This window comes from Oncorhynchus masou, chromosome 31 (genome assembly GCF_036934945.1).
Source record: "Oncorhynchus masou masou isolate Uvic2021 chromosome 31, UVic_Omas_1.1, whole genome shotgun sequence".
Lineage (NCBI taxonomy): Eukaryota > Metazoa > Chordata > Actinopteri > Salmoniformes > Salmonidae > Oncorhynchus > Oncorhynchus masou.
Window position 1 is genome coordinate 85,363,031 of NC_088242.1, and position 12,457 is coordinate 85,375,487.

The window sequence follows — 12,457 nt, forward strand, 5'->3', positions numbered from 1 at the left end:
AATCAGGGGTGCAGATTTAGTTGATCAAGTCTTGACTCTCCAAGATGACCATCTTGTATCACACTCGGTATGCTTTCATTGCTCTTTGATCTGATTGACAATGACAGTATTATCATCAAAGAGTTCACAATCATGAAGTGGAACGACATTTATTGGATATTTCAAACTTTTTTAACAAATCAAAAACTGAAAAATTGGGAGTGCAAAATTATTCAGCCCCATTAAGTTAATACTTTGTAGCTCCACCTTTTGCTGCGATTACAGCTGTAAGTCGCTTGGGGTATGTCTCTATCAGTTTTGCACATTGAGAGACTGAAATTTTTTCCCATTCCTCCTTGCAAAACAGCTCGAGCTCAGTGAGGTTGGATGGAGAGCATTTGTGAACAGCAGTTTTCAGTTCTTTCCACAGATTCTCGATTGGATTCAGGTCTGGACTTTGACTTGGCCATTCTAACACCTGGATATGTTTATTTTTGAACCATTCCATTGTAGATTTTGCTTTATGTTTTGGATCATTGTCTTGTTGGAAGACAAATCTCCGTCCCAGTCTCAGGTCTTTTGCAGACTCCATCAGGTTTTCTTCCAGAATGGTCCTGTATTTGGCTCCATCCATCTTCCCATCAATTTTAACCATCTTCCCTGTCCCTGCTGAAGAAAAGCAGGCCCAAACCATGATGCTGCCACCACCATGTTTGACAGTGGGTATGGTGTGTTCAGGGTGATGAGCTGTGTTGCTTTTACGCCAAACATAACGTTTTGCATTGTTGCCAAAAAGTTCAATTTTGGTTTCATCTGACCAGAGCACCTTCTTCCACATGTCTGGTGTGTCTCCCAGGTGGCTTGTGGTAAACTTTAAACGACACTTTTTATGGATATCTTTAAGAAATGGCTTTCTTCTTGCCACTCTTCCATAAAGGCCAGATTTGTGCAATATACGACTGATTGTTGTCCTATGGACAGAGTCTCCCACCTCAGCTGTAGATCTCTGCAGTTCATCCAGAGTGATCATGGGTGCATCTCTGATCAGTCTTCTCCTTGTATGAGCTGAAAGTTTAGAGGGACGGCCAGGTCTTGGTAGATTTGCAGTGGTCTGATACTCCTTCCATTTCAATATTATCGCTTGCACAGTGCTCCTTGGGATGTTTAAAGCTTGGGAAATCTTTTTGTATCCAAATCCGGCTTTAAACTTCTTCACAACAGTATCTCGGACCTGCCTGGTGTGTTCCTTGTTCTTCATGATGCTCTCTGCGCTTTTAACGGACCTCTGAGACTATCACAGTGCAGGTGCATTTATACGGAGACTTGATTACACACAGGTGGGTTGTATTTATCATCATTAGTCATTTAGGTCAACATTGGATCATTCAGAGATCCTCACTGAACTTCTGAAGAGAGTTTGCTGCACTGAAAGTAAAGGGGCTGAATAATTTTGCACGCCCAATTTTTCAGTTTTTGATTTGTTAAAAAAGTTTGAAATATCCAATAAATGTCGTTTCACTTCATGATTGTGTCCCACTTGTTGTTGATTCTTCACAAAAAAATACAGTTTTATATCTTTATGTTTGAAGCCTGAAATGTGGCAAAAGGTTGCAAAGTTCAAGGGGGCCGAATACTTTCGCAAGGCACTGTACATTTCATATAAGGAAATAAGGAAATTGAAATAAATTCATTCGGCCCTAATCTATGGATGTAACATGATTGGGAATACAAATATTTGTTGGTCATAGATACACTACATGGTCAAATGTATATGGACACAATTAGTGGATTCGGCTATTTCAGCCACACTCATTGCTGACAGGTGTGTAAAATCGAGCACACAGACATGCAATCTCCATAGACAAACATTGGCAGTATAATGGCCCGTACTACAGTGGCTTTAAGCATGTATCTTCATTTTTATTTTGTATTTTTATTTAACCATTATTTAACTGAGCGTGGCACCGTCATAGGATGCCACCTTTCCAACAAGTTAGTTCGTTAAAATTTCTGCCCATCTGTTGAAGTGGAAATGTCTAGAATAGAATAAAACTAGAAGGAACAATGGCTCAGCCTCTGAAGTGGTAGGCCACACAAGCTCACAGAACGTGACCACTGAGTGCTGAAGTGCGTAGTGCATAAAAATCGGCGTCATTGAACTCTGGAGTAGGGGAAACATGTTCTCTGGAGTGAGGAAATAGGCTTCACCATCCAGCAGTCCGACAGACAAATCAGGGTTTGGTGGATGCCAGGAGAACGCTACATGCCCGAATGCATAGTGCCAACTGTAAAGTTTGGTGGAGGAGGAATAATGGTATTGGGCTGTTTTTCATAGTTCGGGCTAGGTTCCTTAGTTCCAGTGAAGAGAAATCTTAACGGTAAAGCATACGATGACATTCTAGACGATTCTATGCTTCCAACTATGTGGCAACAGTTTGGGGAAGGCCCTTTCCTGTTTCAGCATGAAATTGACTGGCCTGCACAGAGCCCTGACCTCAACCCCATCGAACACCTTTGGGATGAATTGGGACACAGACTGTGAGCCAGGCCTAATCGCACAACGTCAGTGCCTGACCTCACTAATGCTCTTGTGGCTGAATGGAAGCATGTCCCCGCACAAGGAGTCACTAGAGCGTGATGGGACAAGGACATCCCGGCCGGTAAAACCCTCCCCTAACCCAGACGACACTGGGCCAATTGTGTGCCACCTCATGGGTCTCCCGGCTACGGCTGGCTGTGATACAGCCTGGGATCGAACCCAGGTCTGTAGTGAAGCCTCAAGCACTGCGATGCAGTGCCTTAGACCGCTGCACCACTCAATGATTTTCACATTACTTGTGTTCCATTTCAGACAGTGATCGGTGTTCTGTATTAATTTAGTAGTAATTGACACACTCAAACACACCGCAAACAGGCCTTTAAGGATTAGGTAGTCAAACAATAATAATAATAATGTAAACCTTCACTGTAATTACCTACATACAAGTCTATGTAGGCCTAATTACTGTATTTAAAATAAATAGAATATCTCTGGTGTGGACTTCAGGGGACTGGTTTATGATTAGGTGTTAACAATACGTTTTTCTCAGTGTTAGTCAATGGCAGCCTAAAGACTGATGAATGATTTATTTATTCACTTCCTATGATTTGTTTACTCCCTTACAGTCGGACAGACGGTATAGGAGCATGAGGTCTGATACCAACAGCCAGAGAGACAGTTTCTATCTACAAGCCATAAGACTGCTGAATAGGGTTGCACATTTTGGGGAATATTCAGAGGTGGAAATTTTCTGTGGGAATTAACGGGAATATATGGGAATTAACTCTCATCAGACTCTGAGGTCTCATCTTCACTGTCACTTTCCATCCTTGTTGACGATGGCTCGTTGTCAGGCTCAAAAAGCCTCAAATTTGCCCGGATGGCCACCAATTCCTCAACCCTTGTATTGGTTAGCCTATTGCATGCTTTGGTGTATGTGTTCCCAAACAAGGACCAGTTGCGCTCTGAGGCGGCTGATGTTGGTGGGATTTGGAGGATGATGGAGGCAACAGGGGAAAGAGCCTCAGATCCACAAAATCCCTTCCACCAGGTGGCTGATGAGATATGTTGGCACGACTATCATATTGCATCTCCATCCCAAAGCCCTTGCTTGGAAGTGTACTTTGCCAGACTGCCAAGACCCTTCCTCTCATCCAGGCTAAGATGGCGAGGCACGGTAGTGATGACACCATAGGCCTTGTTGATCTCTGCGCCAGACAGGATGCTCTTGCCAGCATACTTGGGGTCCAACATGTACGTACTGTAGCGGCGTGTATGGGCTTCAGGCAGAAGTCTTCACCCTCTGATGTATTTTAGAACTGCAGTTTCCTCTGCTTGGAGCAACAGTGAAGTGGGCAGGGCAGTACAGATTTTCTCTCTTACATCTGCAAGCAGAGTCTGGACATCAGACAGGATGGCATTGTCTCCCTCAATCTGTGCAATGGCTACTGCTATAGGTTTCAGGAGTTTCAGGCTGCTTACCACTCTCTCCCAAAATACATAATCCAGGAGGATCCTCTTGATGGTGCTGTCCATGTCGGCAGACTGTGATATGGCCATTTCTTGGAGAGACTCGTTCCCCTCCAGGAGACTGCCAAACACTATGATAACACCACCCCAAAGGGTGTTGGTGGGCAGCTTAAATGTGGTGTTCTTATTCTTCTCACTTTGCTTGGTGAGGTAGATTGCTGCTATAACTTGATGACCCTTCACATACCTAACCATTTCCTTGGCTCTCTAGTAGAGTGTATCCATTGTTTTCAGTGCCATGATGTCCTTTAGGAGCAGATCCAATGCATGAGAAGCACAGGCAATGGGTGTGATGTGAGGGTAGGACTCCTCCACTTTAGACCAGCAGCCTTCATGTTCACAGCATTGTCTGTCACCAGTGAAAATACCTTCTGTGGTCCAAGGTCATTGATGACTGCTTTCAGCTCATCTGCAATGTAGAGACCGGTGTGTCTGTTGTCCCTTGTGTCTGTGCTCTTGTAGAATACTGGTTGAGGGGTGGAGATGATGTAGTTAATTATTCCTTGCCCACAAACATTCAACCACCCATCAGAGAGTATTGCAATACAGTCTGCTTTCTCTATGATTTGCTTGACCTTCACTTGAACTCTGTTGAACTCTGCATCCAGCAAATGAGTCGATAAAGCATGTCTGGTTGGGGGTAGGGGTGTATGCTGGGCGAAGAACATTCAGAAATCTCTTTCAATACACATTGCCTTTGAGCATCAGAGGTGAACCAGTTGCATACACAGCTCGAGCCAGACATTCATCAGCATTTCACTAACTACATTCCTCCATTGAGTCAAAAACCCTTCTGATTCCAGAAAGACCATGAACTGTTGCTATCGATAAGGTGTCTGATTCATCATTTTCCCCTCGAATAGAAGTAGTGGGACTTTTGTCAGAGGTTTCTTGTTGTGAGCGCTGAGGGAACTTTATACACTTGGCCAGATGATTCTGCATCCTTGTTGCAGTCTTCACATATGATTTGGCACAGTATTTGCAAATGTACACAGCTTTTCCTTCTACATTAGCTGCAGTGAAATGTCTCTACACATCAGATAGTGCCCGTGGCATTTTCCTGAAAGATTAGAAAAAAATTAGGAAAACCCTAATACAACTCCATGTACAGATAAATAGTTAAGCAGTTATATTAAACAACTCCTTTGTAAAAAAACATTTTTTTATTAAATGTATGGAAACCGGTGAATTAACACCCCTCAGTTAGCTGGCTCAAGCAAGCTAGAATCCACATGGTAGCAAAAACTAACTAGCAGAAATTGTTAACAAGTTAGAAATGATTTAAACACACTTTCCTGCAGGCTACTAGTTAACAAAAAATATTGTATGTCATATAAAATATATTCATCCCACCCAGTATTGTTATCAAAACTTAACAGAAAGCATGTAGTTCATGGCTCAGACAGTGTAGTAGTGTGGGCTCAAATAGCATCTCATTAGTGTGCAAGATCTTGAGAATCAGCTGTACATGTGATGGAAGAATGCACTGCACATGAGGGTCCCTGGTTTGGGGCAAGGGGATGGACTTAAGTTATCCTTTTGAAAAGGAGGTCAAACGGGGGTGAGTGTAACCGATGTGAAAAGGCTTGCTAGCTAGCGGTGGTGTGCTTGCGGTTCGATCGGTGACGTCACTCGCTTTGAGACCTTGAAGTAGTGGTTCCCCAGTGGTTAAGGGCGCCAGCTGTGCCATCAGAGACTCTGGGTTCGCGCCCAGGCTCTGTCGTAACCGGCCGCGACCGGGTGGTCCGTGGGGCGACGCACAATTGGCCTTGCGTCGTCCGGGTTAGGGAGGGCTTGGCCGGTAGGGATGTCCTTGTCTCATCGCGCACCAGCGACTCCTGTGGCGGGACGGGCGCAGTGCCCGCAAACCACGGTTGCCAGGTGCACGGTGTTTCCTCCGACACATTGGTGCGGCTGGCTTCCGGGTTGGATGCTTGCTGTGTTTAGAAGCAGTGCGGCTTGGTTGGGTTGTGTATCGGAGGACGCATGACTTTCAACCTTCGTCTCTCCCGAGCTCGTACGGGAGTTGTAGCGATGAGACAAGATAGTAGCTACTAAAAAAAACAATTGGATACCACGAAAAAAGGGTAAAAATAAAAAAGAAGTAGTGGTTTCCATTTCTCTGCAAGGGCTGCGGCTTTTGTGGCACGATGGGTAACGATGCTTCGTGAGTGACTGTGGTTGATGTGTGCAGAGGAGCCCAGGTTAGGGCGAGGAGAGGGACGGAAGCTATAATGTTACATAACTGCTGCTTACCACTCTTATTATAATAGCTAAATACTGAACCAATCCCCTCTTCCCCAAAATACAGGTAAATATTGGACTATAAATTGTGCCTTCCTGTATTATACTTATGCTAAAATATGTTTTATATTCTATTCTACTGAGCCATTTCGCTACACTTGCAATAACATCTGCTAACCATGTGAACGTGACCAATAAAATTTGATTTTACAGTTTGTATTTTTATATTATATTATTTCTTATTGTTGTTGCATTGTCAAGAAGGAACCTTCAAGTAAGCATTTTGTTGGACGGCGTATTCCATGTGTGTCCTGTACATAAGTCTAATAAAACTTGAAACGTATGTGAAAGTTAGAAGAAAAAAGTGATGGCAATGGGGTTCGCTGTGGAAACTGCTGGTAGATACAATTTGATCATTGCAGACCTCTCTCTGCCTGCTCCACTAAAAGGCTAAATTAGTTCTGGTCAGTATAATGTTGTTAATTAATGAGTTATAGTTTTAAATATGTAGCCCATCACACTTTCAAATTAATTGTATTTTTTATTATTCTGTGATTTTATGTTTTATGTAGCTGTCTTTACCAAATAAATCTCCCCCTGTGGGATAATAAAGATGATCAAATAATCTAGACGAAACTAGGGTGCAGTGCAATGCTGTAAAACAGACTGTAATATGCCACGATTATGAAAATACAATACATCATGTTTTTTTTTCTCTCAGCTTTCCATATTAAGGACGTCAGTGACCCCAACACTCCTTGGAATGCCACCTATTGACCAGGAGTAGTACGCCTCGTTGACATTGCAAACACGTCTTGCAGAGTCAGCACTTCTAACCCATATAAATCCCCACCGCTGCAAAATCTCACTTTCCTCCCGCACGACGTGGAAACAGTAACCGTCTATTCCCCAGCGATTAGAGAAAAACAATCACCAAAATGACCACAGCACAAGCCATATTTTCCAAGGGAGAAGACTGCAAAGCTGGTTGGCACGACGCTAGTGCTGGTTACAATGAGACCGACACTCATCTCGAGATTTTGGGCAAGCCTGTGATGGAACGTTGGGAAACTCCGTACATGCACTCGCTGGCAACTGTAGCCTCCTCAAAAGGTACAACGCACAATGTGCAAGCTGGTGGTCCCTATGAACGCACCGGGACCACTAGATAGTAATTAATTCCGGTATTCTATGATCATTTATAGTTCTATAATAACCTTTTACATTATTGTAATATTTTTTTCTAACAAATGTGTGAAATAAATAAGCCGTAAAGGACAGCCTATAGCGTAATCATTGGCTAGGCCTACACTTAATTCAGAGCTGCAATATAGTCAAATCAGATTATCAATAAATCAGCAATTAGGCTATTGGGAAAAGTTTATGAAACAAATGCATTGACTTTTTATATTACTTTTGAGTTGTTTCACCCAATGCACATGCTAGTGGAGTTTAAAAGCATGGTGGAGTTAGACATATGTTGGACATAATGCTTGCGCTTACAGCAGGTGTTACTCTTCCCATGGAATCGTGCCAAGTGAGGACTTGGGAGTGCCAATCATTTATGACGACATGCCATTCAATACGTTTCATAACTACAACTGTTGATCACTGATTTAACTTTTATTGCACACAATACGTGCACAGACGTTAACTTTTATGTTTAGAATTCAACGTTTTGGGCGTAAAAGTTGTGTTTTGGAGTTGTTTGCGCGCTCATGTCACCATAGCACACATGTTGCTGCATGTAGTAGGAAGGCAGTCCGTCGAGTTTATTAAATAGGGTATTATACTTTCTTTATATTGCTTAATATTGGAAAATGCTCATATTTGGTTGAAATTTGACAACAGAGTAGTAGCAGAGTATAAGCCTGATAATAGTATAGGTCGATGCAAAACCAAATCGTCTTTTTCTCTAATCTATTTTTACACATCAATGAAATACTTTTCTGTGGAAATCCTTGAAGTGGACTTTCTATCACGTGCCACCACCTCCTTCTTTTCCCCATATATTCCTTATATTTCTATACTGTGGTTCTCAGAGAGGTCTCTCAAATAAACAAAAACAGTCCATTATTTTTGTTTTGCTTTTCATGAAAGGTGCCACAGCATTGGAAATACTTCAATACAGGTCAGACCTGGGTTCAAATACCATTTCACGTATTTCAGTTACTTTTCAATACATTTCAAAGCAAGTACTCAGATAACCTTTATTTGGAAAAAGTAAGTAGTTGAATATTGGAATGTATTTGGATATGTTCAAATACACTGAATCAAATGCGCTATGCATTTAACCTAGGAATTTGAAATGACAAATTTGGTCACTTATTTATTTATTTATTGTTATATATTTTTTTTTTTTACAAATAACCATTCAAATACTCAAATAAAAGTACTTGTTTTGGGCTATGTATTTGAAAATTCTCAAATACCAAGAACAAATATTTAATAAAAAATACCCAAATACACGTATTTGAAACCAGGTCTTGATACAGGTAGATACTTAAAACACCAATTGAGATTCTTGTTCTGCTTTCCCCCACAGGTGGACGGGTTCTGGAGATTGGATTTGGCATGGCCATCGCCGCAACTAAAGTTGAGTCCTTCCCCATTGAGGAGCACTGGATCATTGAGTGCAATGATGGAGTGTTTGCGAGATTGCAGGAGTGGGCCAAGGCTCAGCCACATAGAGTGAGACATCTTCAACTTCACATTAGGTTCTATTTAGACTTTTCCCTCATTTAATGTGAATAAAATGTATCTAAATTATTCTCCTCATAGATTGTGCCCCTCAAAGGACTGTGGGAACAGGTAGTAGGCGGCCTGCCTGACAACCACTTTGATGGTACGTTTCAAAAGGCATTCTATTGGTGTATCCATTATATCTTTGTATTCTTAAGAGGGGAAAATTGCTTCAGACACATAACTAAGTAATTCTATTAATGCCTCTTCTATCAAAGGCATTCTGTACGACACATACCCTCTGTCTGAAGACACATGGCACACTCACCAGTTTGACTTCATCAAGGTAAGTACAACACTTCTATGACAAAGACTGCACATTACAAATATATTAGCAAAAGCACCAGAACCAACAGCGGAATATGGATTTCTCCTGTATTAAAGACTTTATAAAACACAAAAATGTTTGGTATTACATATGATATTGTAGCTGAATCCAACGCAAACATATGGCAGATGTCTAGGGTGGTAGGTCGCTTAGTGTTGGGCTAGCAACCAAAAGGTTTCTAGTTTGAATCCCAGAGCCATCAAGGAGAAAATAAACTGCTGATGTGCCCTTGAGTAAGGCACTTAATCCTAATTGCTCCAGAGTTGCCATTGCCCACTTTTTGAGGGAGAGTTAGGATATGCAAAACGCACTTTTCCAATTCACACATACGTATTAATACACATTTGTACATCCGAAATAGGACAAATATAAGCAACCACCAAATTAATGAATTATTAAACAAATTAATCCAAATGGAATTAAATATTTCTTAATGGAATCTGATTCATATCACTCATTACAAACATTGGCTATCGTGCCACAATGACGTTTCCATTATAATACAATTCTTGAATTGTGTCTCTATAGGGCCATGCCCATAGGCTGTTGAAGCCCTGTGGTGTCCTCACCTACTGCAACCTAACCTCTTGGGGTGAACTTCTCAAGTCCAAATATGACAACATCGACAACATGTTCCAGGTGAGCCGGCTCTCAGCCAATCAATGATCAACAACACCTAATCTCTCTATGAGGTGCTTGTGTACACGTGTCCTCTCGGGCACGACACATTTCATTTCTTGCACGTATTCTGTCCTTGACTCAGATAGTCCTGCACTTACAGTACAAGTCTGGTACAGTGTAATTGCATATGTGATGTTATACCGCTAATCATTACTGTGGTATAACATGTCATTTAAAGTGTGGCCCTCCATTTTGTTTGGTTTGATGTTCATTAAATCATTAACCCATTTGTTTCATTCACGTGCAGTGACTATTTGTCTGTTGTATTTTGCTTATTTGGTCTGTCTGTAGCTTCAGTACTAACGAATTTGCATGCTACCTGCTTCTAACATTTCTTTATAGTACATTGGATTTGGTTTACTAACTGCAGTACAACAGTAATTGGTTTAGTTTATCTATCACCGGCGTCTGCCATTTACTATTACCATATTTATTGCACTTGGTCGTAGCACTGTTAGAATGTGTCCTCAATTACCTTTCTTGACTAAACAAAGGTAATAATAAATTTGACCTGAACTACATGATCTGAGAATTGATTAAAAAAAAATATATAATATAATATAAATATATTTAAATATATATATATAATATATATATTATTATTATTTTTTACAACAAAATCCCCCAAGAATAGGTCAATGGGATGTTATAAACAGGTCCACACACTTTCATCCTCGTTGTGCAGTATGGGGCCCTGAAAAAAACATTAACAAAGGCTCCAGAAACATGCAAAATGTCCTTTTAGAAATGGAAAAGCTCTCAGTATAATGATGCAGGTCTTCAGATGTTGTACACATGAAATTGTGTCATTCCATTTTGTTGCGACTCGAGCACTACCTCTACGTCCATTCTAGCAGCAGGCTACACAGAGAATAGCTGGATAGGGGAAACCGTTTGTCTCACAAAATGGATTATAACGTTGCGGATAAAGCTTGGAATGACACAAGTTCATGTGTACATCTTAATACCTGCATCATTATACTGAGAGCTTTTCCCGTTTCTAAAAATGATGCATTTGGATGTTTTTGGAGCCGTTGTTCATGTTTTTTCAGAGCCCCGTACTGCACAATGAGTAAGTGACCCGCTGGTTGGGGTAAGTTTCTCAAAAACAAGTGAAATCGCAACAACAACAAAAAGTATCTGCACACATCTATAACATGCCATATACATAAAAAATAGAGATTTGGTTGTAAAATGCAAGTTTCTCCTATGATGATTTTTTCAGGAGACCCAGATGCCTCACCTGCTCGAGGCTGGCTTCAAGAGGGAGAAGATTAGCACCACAACCATGGATATTGTTCCTCCAAGTGAATGCAAATACTATGCTTTCCGCAAGATGATTACACCCACCATTCTGAAAGAGTGAAGTGGTTTGATGCCACCGTAATATCTTTTTTCCTTTAATTCTCAAGTGCCTGCATTTTAAAAGCCACATTGGTTTACTGTCAAAAATCCATAAGCACTCAGCGATGTCCATCTTACAATAAACCAATTTAAATAACATGTCCACTCTGAAAATAAATGTGTTTGGGTATCACCTCAAACAATTTTGCACCTCTTGCTATAGAACCTCTTGCAATTCGTTATTGAATGCATTACATTTGAACTTCATTGCAATGTTAATGAGCACTATATTTGACATAATACTAAGTCTGCGTTTACACAGGCAGACCAATTCTGATCTTATATCCAATTTAGTTATTGGTCTTTAGACCAATCAGATCCTATCTTTGCCAATAATTGGGCAACATATCACAATTGGGCTGCCTGTGGAAACGCTTTCGATTGGCCACTTGACTAAATGTGAATAAAAATTAACATATTTCACTTCTGAAAGGAGTACAATTATTTCCTGAGGGACTGCAAAATAAGTAAAAAAACATGATTTTCCTGTTTTCAATGATATTTCCACACTAGGAGCATGAAATAACACTCAAATTGTGAAAATGCCAATGCCCTTTCGGTGTCAGCTTTTTGAAAATCATGCCTGGAATTTCAGCCTGTTCACCTGGGATGGAGTTTTGGCCCACAGCACAATGAGATCCGATTTTTTTTGTGTGTATTATAAAAAAAAATGTGTGTATTTTTACCCCCTTTTCTCCCCAATTTCTTTGTATCCAATTGTTAATAGCTACTATCTTGTCTCATCGCTATAACTCCCGTACGGGCTCGGGAGATACGAAGGTCGAAAGTCATGCGTCCTTCGATACCCAACCAAGCTGCACTGCTTCTTATCACTGCGCATCCAACCCGGAAGCCAGCCGCACGAACGTGTCGGAGGAATCACCGTGCACCTGGCGACCTTGGTTAGCGTGCACTGCGCCCGCCACAGGAGTCGCTGGTGCGCGATGAGACAAGGATATCCCTACCGGCCAAACGCGGACGACGCTAGGCCAATTGTGTGTCGCCCCACG

General features: G+C 41.3%; 1 protein-coding gene across 1 annotated transcript; it reads left to right on the forward strand.

The window, feature by feature from the left end:
- Positions 1 to 7,150: 7,150 nt before the first annotated feature.
- On the forward strand, positions 7,151 to 11,833 carry LOC135525318 (guanidinoacetate N-methyltransferase-like). The gene is made up of 6 exons (XM_064953025.1): positions 7,151 to 7,405; positions 8,838 to 8,983; positions 9,074 to 9,137; positions 9,253 to 9,320; positions 9,891 to 10,001; positions 11,269 to 11,833. The coding sequence occupies exons 1-6, from the start codon at positions 7,231 to 7,233 to the stop codon at positions 11,407 to 11,409; spliced, it is 705 nt and encodes a 234-aa protein (XP_064809097.1). The 5' UTR covers positions 7,151 to 7,230; the 3' UTR covers positions 11,410 to 11,833.
- The last annotated feature ends 624 nt before the right edge of the window (positions 11,834 to 12,457 follow it).

Coding starts and splice junctions, on each gene's coding strand:
- LOC135525318 (XM_064953025.1), top strand. CDS start 7,231: ATGACCACAGCACAAGCCATATTTTCCAAGGGAGAAGACTGCAAAGCT. Junction 7,406..8,837: donor AACTGTAGCCTCCTCAAAAG/GTACAACGCACA, acceptor TTTCCCCCACAG/GTGGACGGGTTCTGGAGATT. Junction 9,138..9,252: donor GCCTGACAACCACTTTGATG/GTACGTTTCAAA, acceptor CTTCTATCAAAG/GCATTCTGTACGACACATAC.